The sequence below is a fragment of the Dipodomys ordii genome, unplaced genomic scaffold (genome assembly GCF_000151885.1).
Source record: "Dipodomys ordii isolate 6190 unplaced genomic scaffold, Dord_2.0 Scaffold31, whole genome shotgun sequence".
Lineage (NCBI taxonomy): Eukaryota > Metazoa > Chordata > Mammalia > Rodentia > Heteromyidae > Dipodomys > Dipodomys ordii.
This window is the reverse complement of record NW_012267247.1, coordinates 9,910,443-9,928,713: the sequence shown is the minus strand read 5'-3', so window position 1 is coordinate 9,928,713 and position 18,271 is coordinate 9,910,443. Positions and strand designations below refer to the sequence as shown.

At 45.7% G+C, this 18,271-nt stretch overlaps 2 protein-coding genes across 4 annotated transcripts in view; one reads left to right on the top strand and one right to left on the bottom strand.

Moving 5' to 3' along the window:
- Positions 1-15,299, bottom strand: part of Lrrc48 (leucine rich repeat containing 48) — a 35,113-nt gene extending 19,814 nt beyond the window's left edge. Inside the window, exons 1-6 of the mRNA XM_013016418.1 lie at positions 15,247-15,299; positions 12,690-12,854; positions 8,724-8,840; positions 7,450-7,616; positions 2,665-2,811; positions 322-441 (exon numbers count right to left, since the gene is read on the bottom strand). Coding sequence (XP_012871872.1) covers positions 322-441; positions 2,665-2,811; positions 7,450-7,616; positions 8,724-8,840; positions 12,690-12,849 — 711 coding nt within the window. The 5' untranslated portion in view covers positions 12,850-12,854; positions 15,247-15,299. The remainder of the gene's footprint in view (positions 1-321; positions 442-2,664; positions 2,812-7,449; positions 7,617-8,723; positions 8,841-12,689; positions 12,855-15,246) is intronic.
- A 529-nt stretch (positions 15,300-15,828) lies between these two features.
- The window catches only part of Tom1l2 (target of myb1 like 2 membrane trafficking protein), a 142,483-nt gene continuing 140,040 nt past the window's right edge, over positions 15,829-18,271 (top strand). For all 3 annotated transcript variants that reach the window (XM_013016495.1, XM_013016496.1, XM_013016494.1), the window contains exon 1: positions 15,829-15,963. In XM_013016495.1, the coding sequence (XP_012871949.1) occupies positions 15,912-15,963 (52 nt within the window). In that variant the 5' untranslated portion in view covers positions 15,829-15,911. The remainder of the gene's footprint in view (positions 15,964-18,271) is intronic.

Here is an 18,271-nt window from a genome sequence, read left to right as displayed (position 1 = left end):
GCCAACAGGTTGCATCTATGAATTCAGGACATGCTGAGCATAGGGACTTAAACTGCTGCTGAGTGGCATGGGGAATTGCCCGAGGACCTTAAGAAAAGGGGATGCTGAGACATATTGTTATTAGCACAATCTCTCTAGCTCTGAGTGCTGGGGGCTAGGGTTTGGACTCAGGTGGAGGTAGCTTTAAGAGCAGGTACCAGAACAGAGAAAGGGCAGAGTAATGTACATGTTTTTAGAGTTTGGAAACCTCCACTTAATAATCAGGGCACTTGGGCATCTCTGAGCTAGGCTGGGGGCTGGGTGGCACCTTCCAGATGGTACCTTGTGTTCTTCTAGCATATCTTTCTTGGCCTTCTCCTCCTCTGCCCGGAGCTCCATTACATTCTCCCGGTGCTTCAGCTCGTCGATGCTGAACTGGTGCTTTATCTTTGCCAGCTCTTTCTGACCAAGGAACAGGAAATGATATCATCATCAGAGGACATTTGGTTTTCCCAAGACACAGTGACCTCTGTCATCCTGTGGCCTCCTAAAGATGGACCAGCATCAAGAAGGGCGTCCTTTTCACAAGAGATGGATGAGCTGTGAGGATTTAAGAATGAGAACAGCTCATCTCCTTGTAATCTTTCTCAGGTATCCTGAGTCTACAAGAAAATCAGGAAGCTGGGAAGTCACAGAGCTAAAGGCACTCGAGAGCCTGCCCCTCGTTCTGGGAAGCCTGAGTTGCTCCATGCTGTAGGAAGCACTGGAAGCTGCCCACCTGCTGGAGTCCTGTAGCACCAAGGGTGAGGTATAGCTGGTCACAGGCCAGATAGTTCTGCAAGTAGGAGTTTTAAGGTCCCTGCTTTGTATATGGCTGCCTTTTAGGACTGTTTGCTTACTGACTCTGTCTGTCTGTCTGTCTGTCTGTCTCTCTCTATCTCTCTCTCTCTGTATACACCTGCCAGTACTGGAGCATAAAGTCAGGGCTTTGGGCTCTTGCTTAGCCTTTCTCCTAATGGCTAGCACTTTACTATTTAAGAGACTATTCTACTTCTGGCTTTTGGCTGGTTAGTTGGAGATACGGAGTCTCAGAGACTTTTCTACCAGGATTGGCTTCAAATCTTGATCCTCAGATCTCAGCATTCTGAGTACCTAAGATTATAGGTGTGAGCCACCTATATGACTAGATGACTCCATAAAGCAAATGAAGGTTCTTTCATTCACTGTTGATGCAATGGGAGCACCCAGGTTGTAGCCCTGATGACAACTTCTGGGTGCCAAGGAAGCAATGCTTGGGAAGAGATTTTGTTACTACTTAGTGTTAGGCTGTCTTATGGTTTTAGAATTTGTTTATAAGTGTTGGTATTAACCTTACCCCAGTCAAAATGTCCCACATCCACAAATCAGCCAACCACAAATGCTGGAGGGGATGCAGAGAAAGAGGAACCCTATTACACTGCTGGTAGGAATGTACACTTATACAACCACTTTGGAAAGCAGTCTGGAGGGTCCTTAGAAAGCTAAAGATTGACCTCCCTTATGACCCAGTCATACCACTTCTAGACATCTACCCTGAACAACAGGAACCAATATACAAGGACACATGCACCTCCATGTTTATTGCAGCACTGTTCACAATAGCTAGGATATGGAAACAACCCAGATGTCCCACCACAGATGAATGGATCCAAAAATTGTGGTATCTATACACAATGGAATATTATGCAGCCATTAGAAATGACAAAATAATGGCATTTTCAGGGAAATGGATAGAGCTAGAAGGAATCATGTAGAGCGAGGTAAGCCAAGAGCAAAGAGATAAATGGTACATGATCTCCCTGATAAGTGGATGCTAAATCCAAAATGTTAGGTGATACGACAAAATTAACAGGACTTAAGAAACAAAGAACTCCCACTCATCTGGTCGAACCACTACTAAATATCCCCATGCTGCTGATCACCTGTATGGTGTATATGTGTACACCATTATATGTTATAGACTGTGATAGACAATTTGCTCCAGGAAAGTTAGAATGAACTTGTGACTTTAAATGAGCATCATTATTCCACAATACTGTGAAATTTGGGAAATTATATAATCATTTAATTACAATTAAAAAAAAAGAACCTCAGGGAAGGTAGGGAGGGAGGGGATGGTAGGGGGAAAACAATGGAGGGGGTAACAATGTTCAAGAGGAAGTGTACTCATTACCTTGCTCATGTAACTGTAACCCTCTGTATAGTATCTTTACAATAAAAACATTTAAAAAAAAACTATGTTTGGGGCACTGGGGTAGCTTAAGGGATACCCATGAGAGGCCATCTGAAGTAGGAAAGAGGGATGACTCGCTAGCCATAACTCTGACCCATAGCATCATGCCTATGGAACAGAAACGCTGCTTTTGATTTTGGGTGATCCTGGCAATCTAATTGCTGACCCTCCTCAACAGGCTTCACCTGGAAAACAGACAAAGTAGCCTTACCAGATTTCCTTGGGGCAATGTAAGAAAGGGGCATGGTCCGAGGAATCCACAGGAAACAGTCCCCTGAAGGCTCTTAATAGAGGCCAGTAGGTAAGGGACTTAGCAAGAGGAAGCTGTGGATGGAAGAGGCTTCAGTGTCCCATGAAACCTGAGTCCCTGAAGATTGTCTCACAGAACTGGTAGACAGAGAAGGGACACTTGCCACTTGTTCATCAATGCGCCGGAAGTCCAGATACACAAGGTCAGGAAGGTAGGCATGGATGAACATCTTGTACTCCTCTGCCTCGGTGATGGGGTTTCCGGAGAGGCTGAGCGTTCGCAGGCACTTGAACCTCCGCAGGTAGATGAGCTGGGAGAAAAGAGAGAAGAAAGATTCATTTTCTGGCTGCCACAGAAGTAAAATCACATCTGGTATCATCTCTCCTCTCAACACTCTTCTAGAATCAACAGCCTAGCCAGGACAGACAGGAAAGGCAGTGGGGGTTTGAGATAATCAGCTTTGTAGACATTTGGTCAGGCATGATCTTTGTATAGAATCAGTCAACCAGGGTTGGCTGGTTGGACTTCGGACAAGTTATCAAACATCAGCAAGCCTTGATTTCCTTATTCTTAAAATGGGCATAAGGATATTAGATGCACTTATAGGTGTTGTAAAAAACCAGATGAAATAAGCTATGAATAGCATTCAGAAGGGTGTATGACACCTACTCAATAAATGATAGTTGTGGTATTTACTAGTAGTCACTCAGAATTGGTGTGTCTTTTAGATTACAAAACAAAAGATCTAAATGTCTTAATGTAATTTATTGTTAGCCTTTCACTAGATGGCAGGAAGTGGAAAGTTCCACTAGCTGCTGCTTATTCTATCCTCAAATATCAATAAAATAGGAGGTAAGTCAACCACTTAGCTAAAACTTCTTGCAACAGCACTATTTGAACACCTAAGCACAATGCCATGCATAAGAGGAGAGAAAGCTAGTGTGCAAGCTGGGTACTGGTGGATCACACCTACAATACTAGCTATTCAGGAGGCTAAGACTTGAGGATTGTGATTTGAAGCCAGTTGGGGCAGAAATCTATGAGAATCCATCTCTGATTACCAGCACAAAGCCAGATTGGAAGCACAGATCAAGTGGTAGAGCAGCAGCAATGAACAAGAAAGCCAAATAAGAATGAGAGGCCCTGAGTTCAAGGCTTTTCTGAGAGAACTTTCCTTCCTTCCTTCCTTCCTTCCTTCCTTCCTTTCTTTCTTTCTGTTGTTGGTCATGAGGCTTGAACTGTCCCTGAACTCTCTTTTGCTCAAGGCTAATACTCTACCATTTTGAACCATAGCACCACTTCCAGTTTTCTGGTGGTTAACTGGAGATAAATGTCTCATGGACTTTCCTGAGTGGGCTGGCTTTGAACTGTGACCCTTGGATCTCAGCCTCCTGAGTAGTTAGGATTACAGGTGTGAGCCACCAGCTTCTAGCCTAAATGAATTTTTTTTTTTGTCAGTCGTGGGGCTTGAACTCTGAGCCTGGGTACTGTCCCTCAGCTCTTCAGCGAGCGCTCTACCCCTTGAGCCACAGCGCCACTTCCGGTTTTCTAGTGCTTTATTGGAGATAAGAGTCTCATGGACTTTCCTGCTCAGGCTGGCTTTGAACTGTGATCCTCAGATCTCAGCCTCCTGAGTAGCTAGGATTACAGGCGTGAGCCACAGGCACCCGGCCTAAATGAATTTTTAAAGTCATTTATTTATTCATTTGTTCAGCAAACATGACTAAGTACCTTGTAAGCCTCAGGTAAGTAAGTGCTAAGCCTTGGAGACAGAGTAGGAACAAAGTCCATGGGTCCTTGTTGTAATAGCAAAATCTTAATTGGATCAATGGGGAAAGTATTTTTAAAAGAAATAAAATCATACAGAGAGGGAGGGAGGAAGGGTGAACAAATGCAATCATGTTATTCTGCACACACTATGTAGAAAATGACCTATGTAACTTATGGGCAGAAATGGAAGAGGGCAACAGGGGTAGGGGTGGGGTAGGGGAGGGAGTGGAAGTGAAGGAAACAATGACATTGTCCAAAAAAGGAAATGTACTCATTCGTATGAAATGGTAACTCCTCTGTGCAACTCTTTCGTAATAACAATAAAATTATATTAAAAAAAGAAATAAAATTCTTTGGGTATGATGGTGCAAGGCAGTAATTTCTATTACATAGGAGATAGGAGGATCACAAATTTGAGGCAAAGTTAGTGAGCCCCTATCTCAAAACCAAAAGGGATGGGGTATAGTTCAAGTGGTAGAGCTCTTGTGTGAGGGCCTGGGTTCATTATATATAATAATCATTATCATTTGAGTAAGTGCTATATGGAACATTAAGATGGCCTTGTGAGATAAAAGAATAGGGAAGGCTTTATCTAGAAGAGAGCTCAGAAATCTGTGTAAGTAAGGGACATCACATTCCCAGAAGTCTAAACCGTACAGGCAAAGGTCCTAAGGCAACAGAGAAGTTGGCATTTATCAGCAGCTATAGACATTTACCAGCAAAGGCAAAGCAGGCTGTAGAATGGTGGGAAGGGGAAAAGGGGTGGGGACATCATGAGAAGCACATGGGAACAGTCTGGGGCTGGTTCTTTTACACAAGACCACACAGACTATGAGCAAGTTTAGATTGTATTCTAGGGACAATGGAAGCCATTGAAACTTCAAGTATGTGTAGAGGAGCCAGGATCTGGTTTAATTTCCAAGAACTCTTCCAAATAAGGTCTCTTTTTTTTTCAATCTTTAATTGGCAAAAATTTTGATAACAAAATATGCTGAAAGGGCTGGGGCACAGATCAAGTGATCAGAGCATCTGCTTGGCAAGTTGGAAGGGTGTTAGTTCAAACATCAGTAGCACTCCATCAAAAAACAAAACAAAACAAAAAAACCCTCAAAAACATGGCTAGTGGTTCACACCTGTAATCTTAGCTACTTGGGAGGTTGAGATCTGAGGATCATGGTCTGAAGCCACCCTGGGCAGAAAAGTCCCTGTGAGACTCTTATCTCCAATTAACCACTCAAAAAACAAAAGTGGTTTTGTGGCTCAAGTTATAGAGGGCTAGCCATGAGCACAAAGAGACTCAGGGACAGTGCCCAAGTCCTGAGTTCAAGCCCCACAACCGACCAAAAAAAAATGTAGAACGGAGAGAGGAAGCTGGTTGCCCCCTCATTGCTGGCAGATCTGTAAATTGTTCCATTTCCCTAGAGGGCAATTTGGTAAAAATTTATTAACATTAAAAATGTCCTCTGACTCAGCGATTCCCTCCACATGTTTACCTTTAGGGATACATTGATTCAGGTGCAAAGCAACCCTGTTCAAGGACATCCTCTATTAATGGACATGCACTACAGACTGAAGGTAATGGTATCAGGTTGCAAACAACCTCGAGAGCCCCTTCTAGGTCACTGGAGAAATACATCTTGCCATGGCTAAGCTATGGAATGATCCAGCAGAGAGGGAAACTGCAGACTTGGTTGGACAGTGAGCACTCAAAGGTGGGTGCTTTGAGGGTAGAAGGACAGACATGACAGGCATGCACACAAAAACACAAGGTGATGACTGGAGAGACATAGTTGCAACTTACAAGACATTGAGACATCAAGGAAGGGCAAACAAAAGCCAAGGTGAGAAGAGAGGCTCTTCCCTGTGTTCCCTGAGTTCTGCTTAAATGTGTGTACTGCAACAGCAGGTACTAAAATCAGCCCAGTAAAGAAATAAACAACAATGGGCTGGGAAGGTAGCTCAGTGTTAGAGCGCTTGCCTTGTGTTCATGAGGCCCTGGGTTCGATTCCTCAGCACCACATAAGCAAAAAAAGCCGGAAGTGGTGCTGTGGCTCAAGTGGTAGAGCACTAGCCTTGAGCTGAAGAGCTGAGGGACCGCGCCCAGGCCCAGAGTTCAGGCCCCATGATGACAAATAAATAAATAACAAGAGATTGCATAATTAGATGTCAGATACCCAGAGCAGATAAGGACTAATGACTAAGATCCTGGGGGTCAGAAGCAACAACCTGAGCACCATCAGTCAGGAATCTGGTTCAAGTCACAATAAGGATTGGTGTTGTATTATTCAAGATGATCCAAGGTCCCTCCTGGAGTCTCCAGGATGCAGCTATGCTTCAGGAACATTTGGCCCAGACAGCTCAGCACTCTCTGGCAACTTCTTCCATATACCTTCTGTCCTCCTTTTCTCCTTCTGCTATACCTGTTTCTTGTCTACTCACCTGGTACCCAGCATCCCACTTAAAGGGGCAATGTTATTTCTTTCTGTCCAGGCTTTGTGGGATAGGACAGGAGACTACTCAAGGCCACACTGGAGAATAAAAGTTTCTCTTTGGAGACAGGTATCAGTGGGAGGGGGAGATGAAGATGGTCACTGATGGTCACCTCTGATGCAGCACACTGTAAGTCTTAGCCCTAGCTCACTGTGAGCTAGGATGTACTGGGATGTACGAGGACAGCCCAGCTGTCTGATGACAACCAATGCTGGATGTCACAAAGACACACTTTTGGCATCTGTGATGCCCTCCTCTCACAACAGATCTAACTTTATTGTTCCTTGAGACACTGGTTTTCTGTCACTTATGTTTACATTATGTAGATGTGGCTGGTGATTACCAAGTAAACCATGCCTTGCATCACTGTACCCACTGAGCACAGGACAAATGCCCCACATCCAGTAGTCCCTCCTCTTAATGAAGGTTTGGTATATGAGAGTGATACTAGGGGAAGGAAAGAGATTCTACCACAGTGAAGGCTCCAAACTGGTACTCAGAGGGGTTTAGTTGGAGTAAGTGTGGTATTTCAACATTATCAAATCTCTCATGGGACAATCTGGATGCCTGGAAGAGAGGGAAGACCTGGACCACAAAGGTTATACTTGTCTGACTTCATTTCAATCCCCAGCCGGAGTCCCTGTGGGCACGTGTAAGTCTGTGCAAGTCCCCCAGCCTCACCACTCACATTCATCAGGTTGCTGATCTGGTTGTTGCCCAGTGACAGCACCTGCAACTTGACCAGAGAGTCCAAGGAGTCGATCCTGGAGATGCGGTTATTGAACAAGCTCAAGTCCTCCAGGTTCACCAGGGTGTCTAGCCCCTCAATGGTCTCGATGTTGTTGAAGGACAGATCTGGAAGGGGAAGAGGGCTCTGAGGGTGTGCAGCTTGGGCAGGGAAGGGGCTGTCCTGAAATCAAACCATCAGGGCTACTTAGCATTCTATGCACTCAGCACTGGGCACAAAGGCCAGGAATTGGCTCATTGTCTAACAGGGTTTATAGAAGCCTGGTATGGATGCCTTGGCCTCCTATAGAGAGAGATGACTCCTAGCAGTTCAGATAGGCCCCAGCGACTAGAAATCTTCACTAATTGGTGCTGAGGTAGAGAAAATCTACAGGTGGGAAGATATGTGTTCCAGGGTCAAAAGGTCCAGCTGTGGCCTGCTTCTGTCACCTGCAGCATGTGACTCTTCAAGTTGGTCTGCCTTGAAGTGGCAGCATAACCCTGCCTAGAGTATGTGGGGGGGGAGGGGAAGGAGGGAGGGGTTGTGGGTGTTAGTGTAAACACAGAGAATGTCTACAAACTGAGAGGTTCACTGATGCCCCAGGTTTCCTGTTACTGGGAAGCAGCCTGGCAGGATGAAGGGGATGTGGGTTTGTGGGATGTGAGTCCACACTACTGCTTGGTTGGTAGCTTTGGGCAAGTATTTTTTATAGACCGGAAAGATGGCAGATGTTCATCTCTTAGAATTGTTATGGCGGCTAAATGAGATAAAGTGTGTAAGGAGCTCTCAGGCCCCACCTATTCTCTCTGATGGATGCTCATCTGCCCCTCACCAGACAGGAGACACTCCAAAGAGGCCAGAAGATGGATACACTTCATCATCTCCCCTTCCCCACCCTGCCTTATCAGTGAGCACCTGAGCTCTAGGAGCTGGGCTGGTATCCTGAGACCTTGGTTTGCTCTTCTCTATGTATGAAGTAAAAAGCCTTGCAGAGAAAAGGCACAAGGTCACACATCACACATAGTTAAGTGGTCTATGCATATTAGCTTCTGCTGTGGTCATTACTGGCTTGATCTGAGGCAACAGGTATCCATACACTTGTATCTAGATTAAACAGAAACCCATAGTTGCCTCTAGTGCCCCAGCAGCTTGAGAAGTTGGACAGATGGGAGCAGGATATCCTGTCCTGGATTCATGTGTCCTTTTCAGAGTAGATGCAGAGGCCAGGCCCTTACCGAGCCAGATGAGATGAATGAGGTTCTCCAGGCCCTCGATCCTCTCAATGATGTTGTTATTCAGCTGCAGCTTCTGAAGGTTCTCAAATTGCCAGAGGTTGTCTATGCGGAGGATATCTAAAACAAAGGGAGCATCCAGTCTTGGGCCAGGGTGAGGATCAGAGTTTGTGCCAGGATATTAGGGGACTGAGATATAACTGTACTCAAAAGCCTACAACTTCTCAAAAGCCCATAACTTCTATCCTATCCTAGAGTGTTTGGTTGAGCATTAAAGAGTTCAGTGTGTGTGTGTGTGTGTGTGTGTGTGTGTGTGTGTGTGTTGTATGTATGTGTGTGTGAGAGAGAGAGAGAGAGAGGGAAAGAGAGAGAGAAGAGAGAAGAGAGAGAGAAAGATCAGTACTGTCACTCAGAGCTACCATTGAGGAAGGGGCTAAGAAGAAGGTGCTAAATGGGAATGAGTTGAACCTGTCCAGGGAAGACTTGTTCATGTTGTCTTAGCAGCCTGGCCAGGGGCTCCCTGAGAGACTGGTCCACATTGGGACATAGGCCACAAGAGGAGACCAGCCTTCCATAGAGTGACAAATAGAATTAAAGCATGAGTCTCCAGTGGTGGGGGGCTCAACCAATCAGTGCTGCCTTTTAGAGGGTCTTTTGGTGACATTTGCTGAAGTATTTAATGTCTGTGTCATCAGCCTGCAATTTTCTTGGAATATATCTCCAAAAACATATCAATGAAATACCTACTGGCACGTGAGGACAGAAAAATAGGAGGGAAACCCCCAAATGTATATATACAGAACACGGAATGAATCACCCATATAACAGAGAAGTGGCTCAGATAGCATGGAAGTACAACCTGCAACCCTGAAGACCACAAACCTGAGTTGCATTCCCACCCATTCCCTGGGCTCATCAGCTCATCACAGTTTTGGTTTGTGTCACTGTCACTAGCAGCTGGAACAGTTCTGAGTCACACCTAAGTATCAATGAATTGCTATGATACAGGTCAAATTCTAGAGCTGAACTCTCTCTCTTTTTTTTTTTTTTTTGTCGGGCCTGGGAGCTGTCCCTCAGCTCTGCAGCTGAAGGCTAGTGGGCTACCAACTGAGCCACAGCGCCACTTCCAGCTTTTCTACTTATATGGTACTGAGGAATCGAACCCAGGGCCTCATGCATACAAGACTAGCACTCTACCACTGAGCCACCTTCCCAGCCCTCCCCCTTTTTATGAAGCAGTATATATAGCTGTTTATATGCCTAGTTTTTCTCTAGCTTTGCTTTGTAAGAGGTTTCCAAAACTTTCCAAATTAAAATATGGTCATTTAAAGAAATGAGATAATATAAATGTAAACAGGTATTTATTTTTGCCAGTCCCAGGGCTTGAACTCAGGGCCTGGGCACTGTCCCTTAGCTTCTTTTGCTCAAGGCTAGCACTTGAGCCACAGCGCCACTTCCAGCCCTTTCTGTTTATGTACTGAGGAACTGAATCCAGGGCTTCATGCATGCTAGGTGAGCACTCTACCACTAAACCACATTCCCAGCCCTATTTATTTTTGAAAGTTTTTTCAGGTATCATTAATAGGGATAGGGGTGTAGCTTGGTGGTAAAGAGATCACTTGCCTCGTATATAAGAGGTCCTGGTTCATTTTCTTGTACCCTCAAATAAAATTCCATTAAAAACCACACTTTGGGAGTGGCAGTTTCAATATCCATTCAGAAACATAGCCTGCTGGTGAGATAGTAAGATTTCCAGGTAGGGTATTCCTCCTAGCCTCCAATCTATGCCAGGTCTTGGAATAGGTGGGGAGGCAGGGTTCACTGCTCTTCCCTGGGAAATGAACTGTGCCCCTTGGGACAAATGGCAAAGAATCTTTGCTCCAGCTTCCTGTTTATGGCCAGATTTCCCCAGCTGATCTATGTTTCTGCTCCCATCTATATTTCTGGGATGGGGCCCAATTCTGCCCCAGGCTCCCAGCCACGTCCCTGAACTGGGTTTTCCAGGCACCTGCTCTGGTCTGATCCAGCCCTGCTTTGACCTTGGTCGTGGCTGCTTCCTGCTGAGCTACTTCAGATGAGTATCTCCTGCACAACTGAGTGCTCTACCAAGCATACTTACACCTGGCTTTCCCCCAGGCACCAGCAGTTCATGTAGAAAACCCAAAGCAGCACAATACACCAGATATGTTTGGCAGTGAGTTCCAACTGAATTTACAGCATGGAGAACAGAAGAAAGATGAAAGAAGAAAGAAGGAGAAGAAGCAGAAGAGGAAGAAGAGGAAGAAGAGGAAGAGGAGGAGGAGGAGGAGACCATCACCTTGGCCTGGCCATTGTCACTGCTCCCTAGACCACAGAATCATTAGATTCCTGCTTCAGTCCTGGCCCTGTATCTAGTAAGGTCCTGTAAGAACTCAAGTCCCACCCATCTGGCTTCTGCTAGGACCCTCTGGGCTTCCACTTCACTCACTATAAAAGCCAAACACCTTCTTTTGTCCAAGCTGGACACCAGCTGGTCACATGACCTCTCTGAACTGTCTACTCCAGGCCTTTGTCCTGGAGCTTCCCTCTGCCCCACATATTTTCCCAACTGATCTCCACAGGGCTTCTACCTCACTTCCTTCAAGTCTTTGTTCAATTGTCAGAATCTTGGCAAGGCCTCTGGCCACTCTAGAAAACATTGCACCTCATTCCAATTTCCCTTTCTCCTTCATTTTCCCCTAGCATATATTACTTTCAACATACAGTCTATTTTCCATCTTTCTCTCCCTCATGTGAATAGCCACTCCATGAAAATAGTTCTTTGTCATTTGGACTCACATTGAATCTTAATTCTTAGAACAGTGCCAGGCATATAATAGGTACTTGTTCGACTTGGCCAGATGATCATTAAGTGTAGAGATGAGAAGCTGAAGGAAAGTGGTCATGTCTTCAAGCCCTAGCCCTGTGGAAGTCAATCTTCATCCTTTCTTCCTCTCAGGGCAAAGGGACTGTGGATCTGCTCTAGGGTCAACCCTAGAGACTTCACACCTGTGGATTACATGAGGCTACAGGCTTGTCTTGCTCATGGTTGTATCTCGAGGGTCTGGCATAGGGATGAGCTGTGGTAAGTCTCAGTAGCTTCTTGTTGTTATGGTGCTCAATCCTGTAATCCTAGCTATGTGAGAGGCAGAGATTTGGGGACCATAGTTGAAAGCCAACCTGGGCATAAAAGTTGTGAGACTTCTTCTCAATGAGTGACAGAACACAATGGAAACAGTGCACCTGTTATCCCAGCTACAGGGGAAGCGCAATAGTTGGACACAGTGGTGTGAACTTGTCATCCCCAGTGACATAGGGAAACCAAATAGGAGGACCATGGCCCAGGCCAGCCCAAGCAAAAAGCAAGCCCTATCTTGAAAATAACCAAGGCAATGCCTGGCACAAGTGACTCATGTTTGTAATCCTAGCTACTCAGGAAGCTGAGATCTGAGGATTGTAGTTCAAAGCCAGCCTGGGCAGACAAATCCAACTGTTACTTTCAATTAACCAGCAAAAAGTCAGAAGTGGAGAAATGGCTCAAGAGGTGGAATGCTAGCTTTGAGGAAAAAAGGCTAAACATGAGAGAGAGAGGGAGAGGTACGGGGAGAGGGGCCTGGAATTCAAGCTCCAGTACCAGCACAAGAAAGAAAGAAAGAAAAAAAGGAAGGAAAGAAAGGAAGAGGAAGGAAGGAAGGAAGGAAGGAAAGAAAGAAACCAAGGCAAAATGGGCTAGAGACATGATTAACATTACAGAGTTCCTGCTTAAAATCCAGAGTACCTTAGTACCAATGTAAAATGTGTGATCCTAGACCACAGACTCTTTGTGGAATTTTAGAGCTTGAAGGTAGAGCAGTAAAGTGAGGAGGCCCTACTATGTGCAACCACCCCACCCAAGGCCACCCTTTTACCCATACCTCACCACCAACCCACCCCAACACTCAGGATACTCACTCTGGAAGTCCAGTTGTAGGGACAGAACATCTTTGAAGAGGATGCCCTCCTGCTTGGCTAGCTGTCCAGCCTCTTCCTGGGGGCCCTGCTCCATGACAGCCAACTTGAGCATGTCATCATCTATCACCTTTGGCTCCATCAAGTCGTACATTCGGCTCATCTTTCCTAAAAAAACTACATTCTTTTCACAGTCTGTCTCTTCCTCAGTTTGAGGATAGAGTCTGGGTTAGGCATCCTTTTTTTTTTTTTATCAGTTGTGTGGCCTGTACTCTTGAGCTCTTCAGCTCAAGGCCAGTGGGCTACCAACTGAGCCACAATGCCACTTCCAGATTTTTCAGCTTATGTGGTGCTGAGGAATCGAACCCAGGGCCTCATGTATGCAAGGCAAGCACTCTACCACTGAGCCACCTTCCCAGCCTCTAGACCTCCTCTTAAAGGGTCATGGAATGCATGGCAACTGTGAGGGCTATCCACTCTTGTGCCTCAGCCTGTACCAAGGCTACTCCAGGGCTTGCTAGAAACCAGATGGGAAATGTTTAGTTACAAACCAAGACAAGTTTGCAGGTGTAAAATTATGGAAGCATACTTTAGGGTATCTGACCTTGGCCAGGGAAGACAAAGATTTGAAGAATGAGTAGGAAAGATTGAAGAGGGAATAGTTGAGTGAGGGGCCTGACATAGGAGTATACAGGTATGTTCCATTTGTACTAAAATAATACAAAGGTGGGCAGGCCTGCAGCCGTCACATTTGCCCTGGGAAGCATGTAGGACTTCATAAAGCAGTGACAAAATCATAATATTTTTGTGTATGCTGGTCCTAGTGTTAACAAATCCAACTGAAAGTTCCTGCTTCATTTAAAGCCTGAACACTGTCCCTGAGCTTTTTTGCTCAAGGCTAGTGCTCTACCATTTGAGCCACAGTTCCACTTCCAGCACTTTGGTGGTTAGTTGGAGATAAGAGTCTTATGGACTTTACTACCCAGGCTGGCTTTGAACCAGATCCTCAGATCTCTCAGACTCTGGAGTAGCTAGGATTATAGATGTGAGCCACAGGTACCCCACTCCAAATTTTAATTTTAAGAAGCTCATTCTAGCTGTTGTACTGAGAGTTGCAAGAGTACTAGTAGAGTGGCCAGAAATGACCAGGTTGGTGGAGTTTGAGACATCTCTAGAAACTTAATTTATATAAGGGATTCAGATAAGAAGATAGAAGCCAGTTAGAAAAGTTAATTAACATGTTAAAGACAAGTGTCAGATTCATCTTTTGTCCAGCAAAAGTATGTCTGCTGACAAATGTATGGATAAAACAAAACACACCACTTCTCATATATGGAAGAATCTATTTTCCTAATCATTATTCCACTGAACCTAGTGTACTAGGAACAACCATTGTTACAATTTATATTTCTTATACCTGTCTGGGCCCAGGAAAAGGCCTAAAGAGTATTTATATAATCGCTATGGGGATTATATCAGTAATTTTACCACCCACTTGGGATCCTGGTTGACTTGCCTGATGATAGTTGATGGCGAAGACAAGAAGCAGAGTTTTACACACTCAACAATGAGATGACCTCTTCTCTGAGAAACAGATTGAGATTTTCCTGAGAGACAATAATCTGGGTCAATTAGATTTGAAAAATACAGACCCTAGTGGCCATAAATTAAGAAGAAAGGTAACCATAGACTGACTGCTCATAGTGCCTTTGGTGCACATGAATTATTTAATTACATTGTCAGTTCTGGAGCCATTAAAGAAGGGGATGCTAACATTCTTATTTTCCTGAGGGAGCTGAGGCCTTGGGGAAGGGAAGGAACTTGTTCAAAATCATATAATGAAATACAGCTATGCATGTGATCTTCAGTATCTGAATTCCCAGCCCAATGAAATAATTTAATAAATTAATTTCTCTGTGTGTCTCTGTCTCTCCCTCCCTTCCCCAACACACACACACCGCTTTGCTGATTAAAAAAAAAAAAAAAAAAGAGTTGCTGGGCGCCAGTGGCTCCCGCTTGTAATCCTAGCTATTCAGGAGGCTGAGATCTATGGATCACAGTTCAAAGCCAGCCTGGGCAGGAAAGTCCGTGAGATTATTATCTCCAATAAACCACTCATAACAAAACAAAACAAAACCGGAAGTGGTGCTGTGGCTCAAATGGTAGAGTGCTTGCATTGAGCTGAAGAGTTGAGGGACATCGCCCAGGCCCAGAGCTCAAGCCCCACAACCGCTCAAAAGAACAAAAATAGAGTTAGGAGGTCAGGTAGGATAGCTAAATTCTGAAAGGAGTTAACAGGGTACGGAGTACGTCTCTTTCTATAAATGGATCAGGCCAGGAAGCTGGGGGATGGAACGCCTTTAAAATTCATTTAGCTCTTGCTCACTGTAGAAATGCTCTCATCATTTCTCAGCACCACGAAAAGTGACTGGCACAGGATATGTGCACTCACTTTACAGATGAGAAGAGTTGGGCCAGAATCCTCAAGGTCTCAGGAAAGAGCTAAGTCGGGAGTTCTGAGCCACTGAATCCACCCAAGGCCTCAATTCTCCAGTCTCACCTCCTCAAACTACTTGGCTGCTTCCAAGAGGCTGACGCGTAGCCCGGTTGCTGGGGAACCAAGCGCCGCAACTTGGTTGTTAAGGGGAAGTCAGTCCGTAGACATCCTGGGTGAAAGTTGAAAGGTCACGTGACCACATCTCTGAGTGGAGAAATGTTCCTAACACCAACCAGCCACAGAGAAAACAAACGTTTCTCCAATCAGAACCTTCAATGCTCAGACAACTTCCTTAGACCCACCTCTTCTGTGCCCGCCTATTTGTGATTGACTTGTCTTTTATCCAATCGTACCAAGGTTTATCTAGATTGACCAATATAAAATGAATCAAAACCCCCAGCCCTTTGTTCGGAGGCGGACCATGGGGAGGGAGGTGCCGCTATGGCTGACGGGGATTCCAGTGACCAATCTCGCTTCTCGCCCAATCGGACGCCGCCAAGTGGGTGGGACTTCGCTGAGTGCTGTGTGAAAGCCAATCGGAGAAAGTCTTTGTAGGTCTTGTCCAATAGAGATACGGATGGTGGGCGGGACCAGAAACCTGGCGCTTGGCGTTCCAGAGGGTGGGGCGGGGGCAAGTGTCAGTCAGGTCGGGAGTGCGGCGGCGGACATCCGAGACCGCGGCGGCAGACAGGGTACGCCGGCCGGCCGCTGTGTGTTGTCCGCCCAAGATGGAGTTCCTCCTGGGGAACCCGTTCAGCACCCCTGTGGGACAGTGTCTCGGTAAGGCCGCGCGTGGGGCAAGCGGTTGGGTGGGTGACGGCGGCGGCTGACAAGACTAGCGACCGTGGGCCTCCGCTCAGCGCCGGTGCCACCTCACAGGTGGACCAGGCATCCTCGTCGTTGAGTCTCTGCTCGGCGCCGGCGCTACCTCACGTGTGGGTTGGGCCTCTGCCAGTCACTGGTGCCACTTTCCAGTTGGACCGGGTATCTTTGTCGTGGCGCCGATGTCACCTCACAGGCACCAGTGCCAAGCTGCCAGGAGGTGCTCCTGAGGTCCAGCTTGGACTCGAAATGTTCCCCACCTCCCGAATCAGCGCCTAGCCCTCCCTGCCCCTCCATAGAGATGATGCCAACTGCGAGTCTGCTTTACATTCCTCTTCTGTTGGGAGATACCACTGTGCACCCTTGTCCAGCCAGCTAGTCTCACTGCCACCGTCCCCAAGGCCTAGTTTCTCAGACTCCTGGTGGGATGTCACTTCCCCTTCCATCCTTGCCCCTCTTCTGTATCAGCAGCTCTCAGACTGGACACCCTCCCACAAAATGCCCCCTGCTCCACGTCTTGCTAATTTAAGCTGTAAATCAGCGAGACTGTAGGAAGGCCTAAGATGGGGGAGGGGTTCCTGGAGGGTAATTATCTTGACAGTGGAGTGGCCTGCCTGCACTGCCTCCTAGTAAAGAAGGGAGTTGGTGTTGTATAATGATAAGAGCACTGAACTGGGAATCAGGAAACTTGGACTCCAGAAGTGACTTTGCTAGGGACTCACCCCATGACCTTGTGTCTTTTCTAGTTTGAAGTTCTCCTGTCTGTCAAATGAGATGTGATAGGTCCCTTCACGTTCCAAGGTTTTGATATTCCCTGATAGTCTTTGCACATTGACTGTTTTCTTATTACATTTAAAATTTGTAAGGCTAGCATCTTTTGCTGGTAGTATAGAAAAAGCAGTATTCTGAAGTACCTGTCAATCTTATGAGTATAGGAGGACTCTGTGGGCTCGCAGAAAAGGGCACCATCGGGGCTGGGAAGGTGGCTTAGCTGTAGAGTGCTTGCCTCGCATGCATGAGGCCCTGGGTTCGATTCCTTAGCACCACATAAACAGTAAAAAAGTCGGAAGTGGTACTATGCCTCAAGTGGTAGCATGCTAACCTTGAGTTGAAGAGCTCAGAGACAGTACCCAGGCCTAGAGTTCAAGCACCATGACTGACTGAAAAAAAGAAAGAAAGGGCACCACTGGATAAGGTGAACTCAGAGTATGTATGGAGAAACACCATGTGACCACTGTATGGGATTTCCCTACTAAAACAGTTTGCAGACCGGGAACATAGCTCAGTGGTAGAATGTGTGCTTAGCACATATGAAATCCTGAGTTTGATCCTCAGCATTACAAAATAACAATAACAACAACAACAATAACAACAACAACTTAAAATGTAACTTGATTTTTCACCTGAGGCTGGAGCTTATGCCAAGTGATCAGTCAAGAATGCTGATAGTTTCTTTAAAAATGAGGTTCCCCCTAGTTGGTTGAAGGACTGGTGGAACATCTTTTATAAAGGAGGCCTTTGGTGTCCTTATGGGCTTGACTGGTTTAGGCAGTCATGATTCGTTTCCTACTTGGCCTGTGAATTTCCAGCTGACTTGCCAGTCTTTGGTAGGGCCTGTGAAGTTTTTGATGCCTCTCCTGTTAATTAATTGGCACTTAGGAGTCTGTCTTTTCTTTTTGGTACTATGTCTTTTATAAGAGATTCTGAACACTAGGCTCTGAAAGAGTTTTTCCTACCTTTAGGATACTTTGTCCCTCCTGCCCACTGAGATACCTGTTTGGATTCCCATCCTCCTTTCTCTCTCATTTCTTTTCCTACTTTCCTTTCTTCAGGTGTTCTTTCTGTATTCTTTGGCTGTGTTCTTAAAACTCGCTTCTCAGGTGGGTGTTGAAATACATCCAGTTAACTGAGGTCACTAATAAACTTGAGAAGATTCTTTTTCTTTTATGCCCCTTTATTTTAGGAAGCTATATACCTTTAAAATGCCAGGGAGAGTATAAAGGGTAGATTGTAGATTAAGCATAGAAGTTAAAGGGGATTTTAAAATACAAATAAGGTGTAGATACATACTGAGTGAGATGAGCAATCATTTTTCTGATTCTTAAGAAGACCCGAGTTGGGCTGGGAAGGTGGCTCAGTGGTAGAGCACTTGCCTTGCATGCATGAGGCCTTGGGTTCGATTCCTCAGCACCACATAAGCAAAAAGATAAAAAGCCGGAAGTGGCGCTGTGGCTCAAGTGGTAGAGCGCTAGCCTTGAGCTGAAGA